The sequence below is a fragment of the Ursus arctos genome, unplaced genomic scaffold, assembly GCF_023065955.2.
Source record: "Ursus arctos isolate Adak ecotype North America unplaced genomic scaffold, UrsArc2.0 scaffold_26, whole genome shotgun sequence".
NCBI lineage: Eukaryota > Metazoa > Chordata > Mammalia > Carnivora > Ursidae > Ursus > Ursus arctos.
The window spans coordinates 15,083,536-15,099,997 of record NW_026622941.1 but is presented as its reverse complement, the minus strand read 5'-3'; the positions used below and the strand labels follow the sequence as shown (position 1 = coordinate 15,099,997).

Here is a 16,462-nt window from a genome sequence, read left to right as displayed (position 1 = left end):
TCGCTTGCTCCATTTTATAATATTATGGTACATTGTGTAGTCTTGTGTCAGTATTTATTATCAGTCATTTAGTTTATGATAGAGAATAACTTTTGATTACTGATGCTTGTAGTATTACTCACTCTGTCTTGGACTCTTTGAAGATCTGTATTTTTATTACAAAGTCCAATAAAAATAAAGTGAAAAACCCATAGGTCCCAAAACTGATTCCTGGCTTGTGCTGTATGTCACTCCTTTCCAATCTAAAAAGTATTTCCTTCTACTGTTAGTCTCTGTCTCTTGCTCATAAGCAAATTTATCTCCTAATGCCTCATTCTTTATTTTAGCCATTAATCTCCCATTGAGAACCTTACCAAATGCTTTTTGCAGATAAAAATATTTAATATCTACTAGATTTCCCCTATCCACAAAACCATCCAACATTGCTTAGAGGGAAAAATCAATCTTTTGTACCTGAATTTAAGTTTGCTGGTTTGACTCAAAGTATTTTTTTCTAACTTCTTCAGGTCTTTACAGGAAATAACAGAATCACAGCACAAGGACCCTATTTTTCTTTGTTATGGGCTGAATCTTGCCCCCTGAAAATGTATGTTGAAATTCTAATCTCCAGTACCCTAGAAAGTGACGTATTTGAAAATAGGGTCATTGCAGACATAATTAGCTGAGTAAAGACAAGATCTTGCTGAGTAAGGTGGGGCCATTAAGTGACTAGTGTCCTTGCAAAAAAGGAAGAGACACAGACAGAAATACACAGGGCCATGTGTTGATGGAGACAGAGAATGGAGTGTTGCATCTACAAGCCAAGGAACACCAAGGATTGCCAGCAAACACCAGAAGTTAGAAAGGCAAGCAAGGATTCTACCCTGCAGATTATAGAAGGAGGATGGCCCTGCAGGCTTGATTTCAGGCTTCTACCCTCCAGAACCACGACAATAAATTTCTGTTGTTTCAAGCCACCCAGTTTGAGGTGGAAACCGAGGAAATCAATGCACTCCTCTTTTCTCATTATTTCCATATTTGGGGTCCTGTCTATACTGGATTGTAATGTACACTGGAATGTCTCACACACATGTAACAGGTGTGTGTGTGTGTGTGTGTGTGTGCGCGTGCGCATGTGTGTGTGTGTGTGTGTGTGTGTGTGTGATATATGCTTTTCTCTTTTGTATAGGATCACACCGAGCTCTGAAACAGCAAGCATCTCTAATGGGCACTGAGTATCAAATATGTAACAGTCGCTCCATCGGGCTATGATCTAGCCTGTGCTTTGAACATCTACCTCCTGATGTGGCCCATCCAATTTCTGAAAAATCTGGACCTTCACAAAACTCTGCCTTATACCAGGCCAAAACCCATCTTTCCATAACTTCTAAAAGCTGGGTCCCAGTTCTCCTACCCTGGGATCATAGAGAACAATCATGCTTCTTCACTCTTTTTGGATGGTTGTATACAAGTATTTGAAAACAATATCACAATCCCAGTGATTGCCATCTTTCCAAATAAGACGCCCACTTTCCTTTCAATTGCACTTCACAGGAAGTTTTCAATGTCCCTCATCCTATGCTGGGACATTCCACCACATATGCTCCAATGCCACTACCATGGTCCCATATGCTTTTATGACACCCCTCTGCTCCTTCATTCTCAGACTGCCCCCATCGGGTGGGTAAGAGAAAGGTCCACTTCCTGGATCACTCCCTATCTGTCCTCTCAGCATCCAGGGAGGGGAATCTGAAAATAATCAAGAAGTTCAGTGCAGAACTCGAGCAGTGGTCATTAAGTCATGACCGCACTGATGTTCCCAGAGCCTCATTATGGGACCATCAGCAGAGCAGGTAAACACACACAAAAAAACAGTGCAATCTACTGAGGTGAGGGTACTTTTGGCACCCTTCCTTTTCATTCCAGCAAGGATTTACTGCATGGGCTCCTGGGCTTGCTTTCATTGTTCTCTTTCATGTTTATTTCATGTCCGCCACCCCCTATAGTTTTTCTCCAAATACTGTGTCTATTGTCCTTACTTCTTCTATATTGTCCTTATTTTGCTTGTCCATAAAAAAGGACAGCTCAACATAGAAATCTCATTCAGGGACTCTACAAATACATTCTGTGCCCCCAGAGATTACACACAGCTTACATATGATATCTTACATACAGAGCAATTACAGGGTGGCGAACAGGATTTGTGCACGGAATCTAGAGTCAAGAGTTTCAGAATTTTGCCACTTTCTCAATGTATGGCCTTGGTCTAGTCACTTAACTTCTGAGCTTCAGCTTTCATCCCTTGAACGATGATAAAGTGCCTCCCCTAGTTCCCTCTTAAGACGATTACAAAAAGAATCTGTGAACTAGTAACCTCACATGATTTATTAATCTTTATTCATTTGCTTATTCAACAAAATGCATATCAAGTATCTACATGGTGCAATACGCTGAGAGACCCACTCAAGGATTCCAATTTCCTGTGATTTAAGAGTTTGCTAACAGATCAGTAACCATCCAGCACAGACATTAAAGAATAAATAATGAATGTGTTAGGAATCAAAGACAAATGAGTAACAGAATCTCAGAAACATGAGCAAATATCGACAGGTCTGGCCTCTATGACATGTATCAGAATTTCACCAAGACATGAAAAAAAAAAGTCCCTTAATGTTTCTTTTAATGCAAAACAGAGATTCATTAAAAAACTGAATTTTATACACATTGGTTACGAATATACCTAATGATGCCCCAGTACCTGACAACTGAACCCATCAACAAGCACTTCCTAGGCACTTCTGTGTGCTGGCCTCTGTGCCCATAAAGTCCTCTGAGCAAGCTAGGTCTGGAGAAAGCCGTTATAAGATTTTAGAATAAGGTGGGTTATATTTTTAAAAATCTCACACAGTAAAATTTTACACACATTAGTATATACCACATTACAAAACCATGCTTAGAAGCTTTTTCTTTTTTTCCTCTCGAAGCCCAGGCATGAAGATGCAAAGAAAACACTTTATGTTTAAATGTATACTGATTTTCTTTAAAATGATACACATATACCAAAATGGACCATCAGAGGTTCCTGTCAGAAAACATGGTAGCTTCTCTCTCCTACTGAGCTCTCTATTTTGAGCTCAGCAAAGGATGGCAAGAGGGTGGATGAGGACTGCAGGTTGGGTGGGTGGGTGAGCACAAGGGGGTAAATCTTCTGAAATTTTTGCTCCAGGGATGGGGGGGGGCACTAAATTTAAATTTGCTCCCTGAATTAGAAGGCAAGTAAATTAGTTTTTACCCTAGAAGTGGTTTAATTCTCAGGGCTAGTTTAAGGAACTGTAAATGAATTTATGCTTTAAAGCCATTAACTCCTACCCCAATACACATCTATATTCTTATGCTTTCCCCAGTGGTGAACTTTCAACTGTAGCATACCTTTTCATAAATTAAATGCTTTTCCTATGAAAGGCAAGATCTTATTTTTAAAAACCCCCAAAATGAGAAAACCAGGCTGGATCACCACAGGGGTTTAGATGTGCCATCTGGATCAATACTTCTTGAGTATACAAAGATTTGCAGCCCAAGATGAAGGACTCAGTGTGACGTTAGAAAAATATATCTACACTGTCATTTACTCTACTATTTGATTTCTATTTCAAATTTTAAAAACGGTTTTTTAGAAGTCTTAGATATTAATTCGCTACTAATCACAGCATTTCTTTTAGAGCTTTGGTTTCCTTCAGTCATAACAGGTTTCCCACTGTTTACTCTCTCCCCTTCGTTTTATTTTTTTAATGGCTTCCCTTGTATTTTCTTTTATTTCTCTGCTTCATCTTATTGTTTCTGAATTACTCTGATCTTATTGGGTTGAATTTCAAATATCCCCTCCCCTGGTTCCTACTTTTTTTTCATTTTTGATTTCCTATACATTACAAAATTCCAGCCAAGTTCAAAACTCATTTTGCATTCCTTCAAGGTCTGCTTTTCTCAAGCCCCATATTTTTGTGTTCGTACTCTTCCCACAGATCTTCATCAGCAATTCAAACCTGATGACATTATGATTGCATCTTTAGTGCTTTTCTACTCCAACCTTATTTATCATGCCTGCATTCTTTCTGAAGATAAGGTCTAGAATAACTTCAGAGCGGAGCTTGTTAGCTGTTGCGTGTGTGTGAACAGTCCACCGCTACTGAAAGATAAAGCCACTTTTCTACATTCTGGCATTATTCTTAATGTGCGCGTTTGCGGGGCTGAAATCCCGTAGCAGTAGACGGACCAGCTTTAGACTTCTCTTTTCTATAAGCATGTTTCCCTTTCTATCTTACCTCCTATCACCTTGTTCTTGGATTGTCTGATGAAAAAATATGGCTCTTGCTTCTCTTTCCTGATTATACACCCTTTGAATTGCTTACTCCTACCTCCCCTCCTCCTTTATTTGCATTTCTCTCACCACATTGCCAGTAATGTGAAAATCAGATCCATTTTCTTTGGCCAAAAAGCCAAGGCAGAGGGGCGTCTGGGTGGCTCAGTCGTTAAGCGTCTGCCTTAGGCTCAGGGCGTGATTCCGGCATTCTGGGATCGAGCCCCACATCAGGCTCCTCCGCTAGGGGCCTGCTTCTTCCTCTCCCACTCCCCCCGCTGTGGTCCCTCTCTCGCGGGCTGTCTATCTCTGTCAAATAAATAAATAAAATCTTAAAAAAAAAAAAAAAAGCCAAGGCAGAAAGTTTTCTTTAGTCCTTTCTTAGCCCCAAAGCCACTCAAACCTTTTATATGTCATACCACTGCTTAGGTCATCCAAACGATGCGTCGAATACATAATCTCCTTGTCAACAGTATAAACTATCTTTCTGTTCAATTAAAGTAAAATTTGGCTCTCAAGATAACATGTCCAAACTCTACAACGTCGTGGCACATCTGGAAAGATGAGTCTAGGTCTTCAGCGTTTACTTTGCCTGTTTTTACTTTTCCTTATCTCTTTCTCATTCATTCATCCACCTATCCATGTATTCATGCGTGTACTTCAAGATATTTTCCTAGGCTCTCTTAGATACCAGGCATAGTAATAATCACAGAGAAATATAAGTACGTTAGACATAGTCCTTGGCTCAGGAAGGCTCACAGTTTTGCAAAAGACTCAACAGGTAAAACAATGGATGATGATACTATATGACAAATGGTACTGGTATTTACAACTGTCCTAGGAGCACGACGCTATGAACAATTAATTCTGCCTCTAGAGGATCAAGGGGAGATATGACAAAGGATGAAAATTATATTTAAATCTTTAAACACAGCTAAGAGGAGAAGAGAAAGCTCTAACAGACAGAGGAAACGATGGAACAAAGACAGAAGTATCTGGAATGTTTCCAAATATCAATAATGACCATGTAGAATTGCAACAAAAAATCCTTTTTAACTGATGTTCCCATTTTGCCATAGAAAGGTACCTACTTCAGAGAGTCACTGTGAAGGTTAAATGTAAATATACGTAAGGTCCTAAAAATAGTACCTGTCACACAGTAAATGTTCAAGAAATGTTTCTATTAGTACTGCTGCACTATAGATTATATTATGTATATTTCATTTCTTTGAAATGGTTTCTTTCTTTTTTTTCCTCCTGGTTCCTGGCTTGGTTCTGGATCTTTATGGCTGCTGAGTAAGTGATCTCCAGTTAAATATTTTACTCTGATACACATCTAAAGAGCTAAGGTGCCTGCTATACTTTCCAGAGTTAAAGAATTAGGAGATATGACAAATAACCATAGCTGAGAAGTGTGGCATAAAAAAATTAACTAGGTCACATCTAATGGTGATTCTCAACTAATCAGACTCTTTTGAAACTTTTACTTTTTAAGACAGAGGCAAAAGTTGGCAAAACAAGGTCCTACCTAAGATTCACTAAACAATCCTACTAACATATTAATAAGCTTTGAGATCAGCACAGAATGGAATCCAGCTCAATATATTCTATCTCCTGCAGCTACACCAGATGGTTATGAAAAGTGATAGTCTGAATAATGCCTTGTAATAGTCTAGAAAAAAAAAAAGATTCAATTATGTTTCCTTCCTGACTGAGGTAGGATGGCGTAGGAAGGTATGCTGATATTTTTTAATAACTTGCAAAGTACTTACTTTACGTTTTATAATGCAGCCATACACACTACTTCATTTGAACTGATAATCAGATTAATTGATTCACTTAAAGTCATAAACTATGAATAAGAATCCAGGTCTTCCAACTCCCATGACCTATGGCTCCTTCCCCTAAAACATTCTGAAAGATTCCTAAACCAAGTTAAACCAAAAGTAAGCTAATAAACATTTAATTGACCAAAAATACGAACACCTAGGTTAACTTTTTATTTACAATGATATGTGCTATCAGACTAATACAGTTACATAACTCTAGCTTACTCTCCAGAGAATTGTTCTGCAATAATCTAAATGGCTATGAATATTACAAGATAACTATTATGAATGTAAATGGTAAAACACCTTTCCTTTTGAGGTTTTCATGCTAAATTAATGAGAAAACAAAAGACATGAAGACACAACAGAATAAATTGTACCAGATTTACCCTCCTGCTACAAACAACCATACAGCTGAGCAAAATATAAGAGGCAACTATCTTCAGGTACTGGAAAATTGGCAGCTCAAGATACAGACCCTGAGATAATCCAGATATATAAAGTAGCAGGTAAGGACTTTTGATCAACCACTATAAATATGTTCAAAGACTTACAAGAAAATATGATCTCAATGAGTGAAAATATGTTGAACATCAGCAGAGAAATGAAAATCCCTACAAAAGAATCAAATGGAAATTCTAAAACTGAAAACGTACAATAGCATAAATTTCACTAGATGGGCTTAAGAACAATTTTGAGATGGAAAATAAGGATCAATGAACCTGAAGATTCATGTAAATTAACCAATCAGAAGAACAGAGAGAGGAGAAAAGAGTAAAATTAAATTGAACAGGGGGTGCCTGAGTGGTGCAGACCCTTGGTTTCAACTCAGGTCGTGAGATCAAGCCCCGCATCAGCCTCTGTGCTCAGGGAGGAATCTGCTTGAGATTCCTTCTCTACCCCTCCCACTCATGCTCTTGCTCTCTAAAATCAATAAATAAATCTTTAAAAAAATAAAAATAAAAAAATAAACAGGACTTCAGTAACCTATGGGACAATATCTTAACACTCACATACTTAGAGTCCTAGAAGGGAAAAGAGATAAAATGGGGTAGAAAATATATTTGAAAAAATAATGATAAAATGTCCAAAACTGGGTGGAAAACATCAACCTACAAATCCAAGAAGTTTAGCAAACTAAAAGCAGGATAAATACAAAGAAAACCATATTTAGGCACATCATGGTCAAACTAGTGAAAAACAAAGATAAAGAGAAAACACTGATTGACCAGAGCCAGAGTAAGAAGAACACTACTTACAGGAAAACAAGAAAAGTGGAATTCCAAGAAATGGAATGGCATGTTTATAGTACTGAAAAACGAGTAAAACTGTAACCTAGAACACCATATTCACCAATCCTTGAAACATGAGTGTAAAATGAAGACATTTTCAGATGAAAAAAATCTAAGAGAATTAGTCACCAGCAGACTTGCAAGAAGGAATAAAGAAGGAAATGATGTATGTGTGAAAAAATATAAAAGACTAGTTTTGCTTAGTTGTCTTATAATTTCCTTAAAAGACAAATGACTGTTAAAACAAAAATCACATCATATTAAGGAGGAGCTTATAAATAGGTGAACGAACACTAAAATAATTCAGAGGACTAAAGAGGGTATAAAGGCAACTATTGTTAAGGTTCTTACATTCATAACACATGATATATAAAGTAAAACAATACTAAATCTATGTAAACTGTGGTAAGTTAAAGATGCATATTATAACTGAGCAACTGCTTGAAAAGTACAAAGAGGCTGTAGATAAAAAGCCAACAGGAAAAAAAATTAAAATGAAATGTTATCAAATACTTAATGAACCCAAAAGGTAGCAGGAAAAAACAAAAAACAAAAAATGGATCAGAACAAATAGGAAACTAATTGCAAGGTGACAGACTTAACTCCTATCATATCAAAAATTGTATGAAATGAAAATGAACAAAACATTCTAATTAAAAAGTACAGATTCTCACAATGGATTAAAAAAAAAGCCTACAAGAGACAGCTTTAAATATATAACCAAAGATGGGTTATAGATTTCACACATATATATATTTTTCATAAAAAAGGATGGAAAAAAGATATGCCATGCAAATGGTAAGAAACACACAAGAAAGCTGGTGTGGTTGGATTAATACCAGACAAAGCAGACATTCAGACAGTACTAGTACCAGAGATAAAGAGGGACATGTCATAATGAATGCATCAATTCAACAGGTAAACATAACAATCCTAAAAGTGTATATACTTAATATCAAAGCTCCAAAATACATTTAGAAAAAACTGACAAAACTAAAGGGATAAGTAGACAAACCTACAATCATATTTGGAGACTTTAACAAACCAGTCTCTTGTTAATAAATAGAATAAGTAGACCAAAACAAAATAAAACAAAACCAGATCTGGAAAATATGATCAACCAACTTGACCTACTTGATATTTAGAGAATACTACCATTAATATCTGCAAATATATGACATTCTTTTCAAGTGCACTGGAAGCATATACTTAAATATACCAGAAAAATGGGCTATAAATCTCTTTAATTTCAAAAGACAAAAAATTCTTACAATGGATATTCCCTGAGCATAACAGAATTTTAAATTATAAGTCAATAACAGTAAGATACCCAGAAAAGCACAGAATACTTGGAAATTAAACATTCTGTCGATTTCTCTTTATGTCCGTTAATATTTGCTTTATGTATTGAAGTGCCCCAGTATAAAGGTTTATTCTTTATACTCCAACGACATTCTAAATATCAAGAGACATCACAAGGGAAATTAGAAGTGTTTTTTAACTCAATGACAATGAAAAAAAAGCAAAAAATTGGCTCTTTGAAAAGATATTCATAAAATTGGCAGACCTCTAGCAAAACTCTTTTCTACCAAAAAAAAAAAAAAAAAGAAAGAAAAAAACAACAGGAAAGAAAACAAAAATGACAACACCAGAAGTAAAAAAAGAGGTATAACTACAGACCCTATAGACATCAGAATATTATAAATGTTACATCAATAAGTTTGGGAACTCAATATATTTGTACAATGGAATACCCCTAAGCAAACTCCTTATACACAGAACAACATGGATAGATCTCACAGCTATTATCTCGGGGGTGGAGGGAGAATAAGCACAAAGGAGTACATACTATGTAACTATATGACGTTCTAAAACTGGCAAAGCCAATCTATGGTGATAAAATCAGAGCACGGACTGCAGCTGGGGCAGAAGTAAAAAGAGTAGAACTGAAAGCAAAGGGTCACAAAGGATGTTTCTGGGATGATCGAAAATACGAATTGTAAAAAGTCATCACATTGGACACTTAGCACCGCAATGTGTGTAAATTTACCTCAATGAAGTTGATTTTTAAGGAAAAAAAAATCAATAAAAAATGCCAAAGTAGAGCTGTAACTTACATAAATGTAAATTTAGTCCAAAATTTTAAAAAATTCTTCAAAACATACCTCATTTCTATTATATACCTTCTTAAGAGAATAGGAGCCAGAAACTATGGGCCAGGAAGTAAGCCGGATGCTTTCACTTATTATGCCTTGCAAAGACTGTGTATGTCTTTAACTCATTATGAGGTCAAGCACAGTGCCCTGGGAGACAGCTGTGTTACAGCAGAGAAAGCAATAATCCTGGAGCCAGAAGACCCAGATTCAAATAATGACTCTATGTGGTCTATTAGCTTTGTGACCTTAGACAAGTCACTTTTTAACTTTCTTCATCAACCACAGGGTTGATGTGAAGATTAAGGAATATTATTTTAAAGTATCTGGTAAAGCACACCCCAAATACAAGTTTTAGGACCCATAGTAAGTACTCAACAGACACTGCTTAAGTGAAGAAATGAAAGAGATAAGCAACAACATGGACAGGGATACAAGCAGACAGGAAGAGACAGTGGAAAGCATGTTCTTACTCACATCTTTTTTTCTGTGGGTGGGTGGGGTGGAGGGTAGAACAGGGACTTCCTGGCATGATGACCTAATACCACGCTCCTATCATGAGCAGTAGGTGCAGTGAGGAGAATAGGGTTGGCTGACCTCCCAGAAAGAATATACTTTCATTGTGACCTGGATCACAGCACTCTATGCTACCCTCGTCCTGGCAAGGAGCATGACAAGGGAGTTACCTGTTTACCTAGGACTCCAAGAGGCTTCACCCAGGCTCATGGGAGGTGCAGTGAGGCTTCAATTACTGTGGACCTTTGAAATACCAACGTAACAGATGACCCACTGTTTAATGTGTTCCATTCCTCCCCATCCTCAGATTTTCAGAGACTGTGCTCGAAATGAGACAACCTGAGCAGAGATCATCTGGTTACAGGGGCAATGACCAGAGCAATAGCTCCATGAATGCCTCGCAGACTGATTTTCAGTAGAGTTCCAGGGAATGAGGCTAGGTCTCACAGTACTCAAAAAGGACATGACTCTAAAGTTCTAGAGGGGGATTATAATAGAGGCCCTGATTGAAGACCTGAGAAGTCATGTATCTTCACCCACTTACGGAGCCACTGGTAGGGTGCCTCGAAATTCAATACTCCATCACACAGATAGTGTGATAGGTCATCTGATAGAGGTTTGACGGAATGCTATAGAGGGGCACACAGAAGAGATACTGCACCAGGTGGTGAGGGAGGAAGCAGTATTGGGGAAATGCTCTTGAAAGAATTACACCTGTGCTGAAGCCAAAGATGTGAAGGAATTACTTGCGCAAAAGGCATCCAGGCAGGGGGCACAGCATGCAGGAAGCCTTGAAAGGTTTAGATGGTGCCATCCGCAGAGAACGACGAGGAATGTCATAGAGCGGGAGCATATGGTGTGAAGGGAAATGAGGCGCCTGCAGAGGCGTGGGCAGGGTCTTCAGAAGGACCTTTTCTTAAAATCAGGCTGAAGGAATTTATGTTTTACCTTGATGATGAAGGGAAGCCACTGAAGGATGTTTGGTTTTTGAGTGCACAGGCTGGGTGCCCTGTGGGGTGACCCTGATTCCCTGACAGTGATGTGAGAGTAGGGGCAGGGGGGTGGAGAGTGCAGCTGCTGGTGAAGACCTTGTGTGTGTGTTGTTTCTTATTTATGGAAGGGAACTGTATTTCCCTCACATCTTGCTGAAGAGAAGGCTGCTCCCTCTGCCACCTCTCTCCTCCTTTGCCCTACACCTTCACCTTTTCTTATGTTTTAAAAGAATCCTTTGGTGGCAAGATTACGTAAAGGCCACCGGCTTCTGAGATGCCCTGCTGGCAAATATGAGCTCCAGTGGACAGCAGCATGGGTATCTTCCTTTGTCTCTGACTGGCTAAGCCACCGAAGGATTTTAAGCAAGCAGGACCAAAACCCAATTAGCATTTTTAAGAGACCACTCTGGCAACAGTGTGGGAAACAGATTGGAAGGGGACAAAAGCAGAGACAGGAAGAGTAGTGAGGAGACTGAAGTGATCCACGTGGGGTACGGCAATGGCCGGAGACAGCAGCACGCAGGATGGAGAGAAGATGGGTTAGATAACAGTGAAGAGATTGAGTTCTCCAGACTCGTTCACTGGTTTGAGGGAAGACGAGGAAAAGAAGGAATCAAGCCCGACTCCCAGGTTTCAAGCTTGGATGTATGAATGGACAGGCCTGCTGTTCAAGGAGAGGAAGAATAAGTCAACCTGCATTTGAAAGTATAAAAAGCAATGATACTGCACTACATTTAAAAAGAAAAATTAACACAAACAAAAGCACAGGCTGCCTGAGACAGTGCAGATACACGTCTCTGAAAAAATCAAACACTTAAATTCACAGAGAGGAATAAGTCAGAGTTAAAGAAATTCCTGCCTAACATATGTTGATGAATGAATAATCAAAGAATAACAAGAAGGCAATTCACTAACAAGAGAGCCATCTACTGCCTTACAAGGATAGTGCAGCAATGAAATGCCAGAAAAAACGTGCAAGAAAGCCAAGTTTGTGACCACTTCACACTGTACACGTATTCACAAAATATCTGAGTCCTCTCACCCAAATTTCCAAGTGGTTAGCACTTTTTAGCTACTAGCCAAATCTTTTCGCTTACTTATTTCTCCTAAAAAAATCAATTCAATAGCTATCATCATTTGAATATAGAACACTTACCTGCCATCATTGCTATCATACTGGCTTTATAGACATTAGTGAGAGATCCAAGTTCTCCTGTTGCTAAGATGGTTTTGAGATGAGCCTCCCCACAGGCCTTGCGAAACTGACGAATCTCATCATACAGGGCTGGGGGAGGAAATAATTGAAGCAGTTACAAAGCAGGCAAGTGATAACATAACTTGGCAGCCATATACAGCTGGTAGAACCCATCTCGGATTTAGGAAACATAAAACATTTGTCACTTTCTAAAAATCACCCCAATTTAATATCGCCTAGAGCGTTCTGTTGCCGTTCACATCCTGTTACAAGAAATGCTTAGTTTGCTACCGTGGAACTTTCTAAGCCCCTGCCCAAGGTCCAGAGCCACACAGCTTTTTAAATATCATTATAATGACATACAAATTACAAATAATTTCTACCTCTCCCATATGTTGGTTACTTACGAGAAAAGAGACATTTATCTACCATTACGTGGGGGTGTACCACTTTGCAAACTAAAGAAAAAAAATCGTCAGGTCCTTATTAATTCTTCCATTCACACATAATAAGTTCTCTTATTAGAATATAAAGCAGGCCTTTCCTGAGAGCTCTGCTAATGACAATAAAGACATAACCGCCTTCCCCACTATGTGACAGGGCATGTGTCTCAATATCTGACAAAAAGCACTGAGCCTAGCCAGGTGTGCTAGATGTATGTGCACAAAACCAGTTGTAGAGAGACTCACAGGTACAGTCTTGAATCTATTAACCCCTGAACCCAGTACCAAATCTGGCTTTTGAGGGCTTCACATAGCACCCTGAAAGCAGCTTAATTAAAAATATACATATACCAAAAAAAAAAAAAAAAAAAAAACACTCCACAACAAAAAAAGAATCAAGGGGAAAACATCATATTCAAACAAAATTGACAGATGTTTAGTAAATAAAATCAGTTTAATGAGTATGAAATTTTTGAAAAATTACCATAGTCTTCTGTCATGATACCAGCGGATTTTGGCTTTGACCCTGCATCAGGTTGGCTGCACTCAGGTCTTAAACTTGGGCTATTACCACACTATCATGACTATAAGGGCTTTTTTGTTCCTCCGTATATATTTTATAGGATATAAGCACATAGACGAAACTGAGCGGGAAAGAAACATGGTAAGGGTTAGGGTTAGGGTAAGCAGTTTTGAATGCAGACATGAGAATTCCTTAATTCATAGGTTTACTAAAGTACATGTAAAAGACTAAAAATTAGTCACAAATCAGCAAACTCAGTTAAAACCACGAAAATTATAACAAGGTGAAGAAAATCTGGCTTCCCAATCCAAGAAAACCTGAACCTAACTTGAAGCTCAAAGTGAAAACTGAACACAAATAAAAGCAAGTGTTCTCTTACAGGATGTTTGGTAAGTTTTAGTGTTTGTCACAGTCAAGAGATGGCACCCACAGAAGGTTTTTCAAGAAAGGACTGAATATTTTCACAAATCCCTAATAATCAGTGGTTTGGAGCATTAGAGATGATCTGAGATGCCACCCTGCCTACCTCACCCTGCCCATCCTCCCCAAATCATGAGAAGTCATCTCACCCACACATCCAATATGACATGTGTGAGAATGGTATAGACAGCAAAGACTAAGCGGCAATAACAATTTATATTCTTTTAACTCAGGGAACGAATCTTGGATGGAATGACATTCCTCGAGTGACTGAATCTAAAAACAGAAAGTTGTTCGCTAAGAACTAGTGGCAAGGAAATCTCTTGATCTGAAAATTCAAGAATGCTAACCCAGAGTTAACTTGCGACTTAATTAATGATTTTTCTTCCACGGTACAGTGTTGCCATCAAAAGCAGGCTCGAGAGGCAGACAAACGTGGATTTAAAACCCAACTCCATCCCTTCGTGCATGACCTTGGGCAACTTATTCTCTCAGCCTCAGTCCCCTCCTTGAAGTGACAATAATACTTACTTTATAGGGTTATTATGAGGATTAAAAGGGAAGGTATATATACAAAGTACTCTACACATTGTCTGGCTGATTGTAAGCACTCAGAAAGTTTAACCATGATTCTTAAGCTCAAAATTCTAGTAAAATGAGTTTCAATTAAGTGTTGTGTGATAAAAGCCAAATCTTATTCATGGCCTGACCCAACTCCTTGTATTGCACCAAAATCTTGTTATATGGATTAGTGCTTACAACCAGTGAGTCATCAGATAAGGCTTCAGGATGTTTTATTACAACATTTGTTGAGGTGAAGTCTGATCTGCACAAAATTCTTAAACCAGTGATCCCGATCATATTTATGAACAAAATTATCAGCCTTTTTCTAAAGAGTATTACCTTTTGATACCCAGTCAATTTCTTCACCTACCATTAAAATTAACCAGAAAAAAAAAAAAAGATGTATTTTATGACTCAATCATCAGCCACCTGGAAGTGATGCTCTGTAATCCATGATCCAAACTGGTCACTCAGAGCGTAACCGGATTTAGACAAATACGCAACCCGGTGCCTTCTCATTCTCTAACTTTTGACGCCTCAAATCATTTTACTGACCTAGTTCACCACATAACAGGGTCAAGTTTTTCTGAGCAAGTATCTTAATCTTTAGAGTTCCACACTGGAAAGTTGCCATTTTTTTCTGTTACTATTCCACTCAGAGTACACCAGAACAAATCAGTCAAAAAGCATACTGAACCTGTCCTTTATATAACGTGACCTGGGCTCCATCCAGCAAATGCTTCTACCTGGGCCTCTGAATCTTCTTGAGCGACGCAAAGATGACAGTGCAGTCAGGATGTTCATTAGTATTACTACTGCAGCATCACTGAGGGCAGCAGATCCAAGAGCCCCATGACCCAGGGGCCACCAGCAGCAGCACAGCAGTACCTATGCTGGCCAGTGGCGGCAGCACCAGAAGTGGCCCTATGATCACCGTTTCCGCGGCACTTCCGGCTGTATTCTCTGCTCCCCAGTCTTTCATCGTCCTGCTTGTTTTATTTTTTTTTTAAAGATTTTATCTATTTATTTGTCAGAGAGAGAGCACAAGCAGGGTGAGCAGCAAGCAGAGGGAGAAGCAGACTCCCCACTGAGCAAGGAGCCCAATGGGGGACTTGATCCCAGAATCCCAGGATCATGACCTAAGAAAAGGCAGAGGACCAACGGACTGAGCCACCCATGCGTCCCAAGTCCTGCTTGTTTTCCAAGCCTGGTTTTCTAGGCTTCTTACTGACTCGGTGAACTACTCTATGTCCTCCCAATAGATGCCTTTTCCGTTTAACTTAATCTGAATTGGTTTCATTAGTTTCCAACTCATAATTTTAGTATAACAAATATTTACTGAGAAGTCTGGTATGGTGTGGGACAATAGCATGGGTGTCCCACTTACCTGGGTTCATACTCCAGTTCCAAAACTCGTTTGTTGTCTGATTTGGGCAATTAACTCTTAAACTTTGTCTCTGTCTCCTCTTCAATAAAATGGGGATAATAGAGGTATGCACACCTCACGGAGTTATTTTAAGCATTAAATAGGCTCTTATATATAAAGTGCTAAGGACAGTTTCTGGTACATAGGCCAATCCTCAAGGAATGTCAGCTACTTGTTTCCCTGTTGCTGACATTGGAGGTGGTGCTGTTACCGTTACTGCTGAGTGTTTATTAGGTTCTGACAGAGAGGGACTTATAAAAGCAGGGGATACTGTGACCTACGTTTCTTAAAGAACATAAACACAACCTCTTTGGGGCCTAGAAAGCAGGCTGGGAGAAAATGTTTACTACATCACAAATATTTTTTTTAACTTGGAGCCCATGCTCCCAGACTCCTAGGATAAGAGTTTTGCTATTTGCTAGCTATGCAAACTTACAGGAATTGTTCCATCTTCTTAAGCCTCATCACTTAGAGAGCCTCAATTTGCTCACATATTTTTGTGATGAGTAGATAAAATAATACATATGGCTAGACCAGAACAAGGCAGTTAGTAGGCATTTAATCATTCAATACTAGATTTCCAAACTTTTCCTTATATACTTCCAGAAATGCAAAAGTAACTTTGAAAAACAAAATGGAGCAAGCACTGTTTTAATACTCATGAAAGCATAATTAGAATTCACAAATTTAACATGTAAGGAAAATAGACCACTTCACTTCAACACAAGCCATAGAAGGCCCAGGTAGTTGTAAGCACCTTGGCATTACAGTGATAA

At 38.6% G+C, this 16,462-nt stretch overlaps 1 protein-coding gene across 12 annotated transcripts in view; it reads right to left on the bottom strand.

Moving 5' to 3' along the window:
- Positions 1-16,462, bottom strand: part of DERA (deoxyribose-phosphate aldolase) — a 128,047-nt gene that overhangs the window by 45,359 nt on the left and 66,226 nt on the right. For 11 of the 12 annotated variants that reach the window (XR_008961571.1, XR_008961569.1, XR_008961570.1 and 8 more), the window contains exon 6: positions 12,272-12,400. The exons of the other annotated variant lie outside the window; for it this stretch is intronic. Coding sequence is in view for 5 of the 11 variants with exons in the window: in XM_057318909.1 (XP_057174892.1) it covers positions 12,272-12,400 (129 nt within the window). In the remaining 6 variants the exon portion in view is untranslated. The remainder of the gene's footprint in view (positions 1-12,271; positions 12,401-16,462) is intronic. 12 annotated transcript variants of the gene reach the window in all.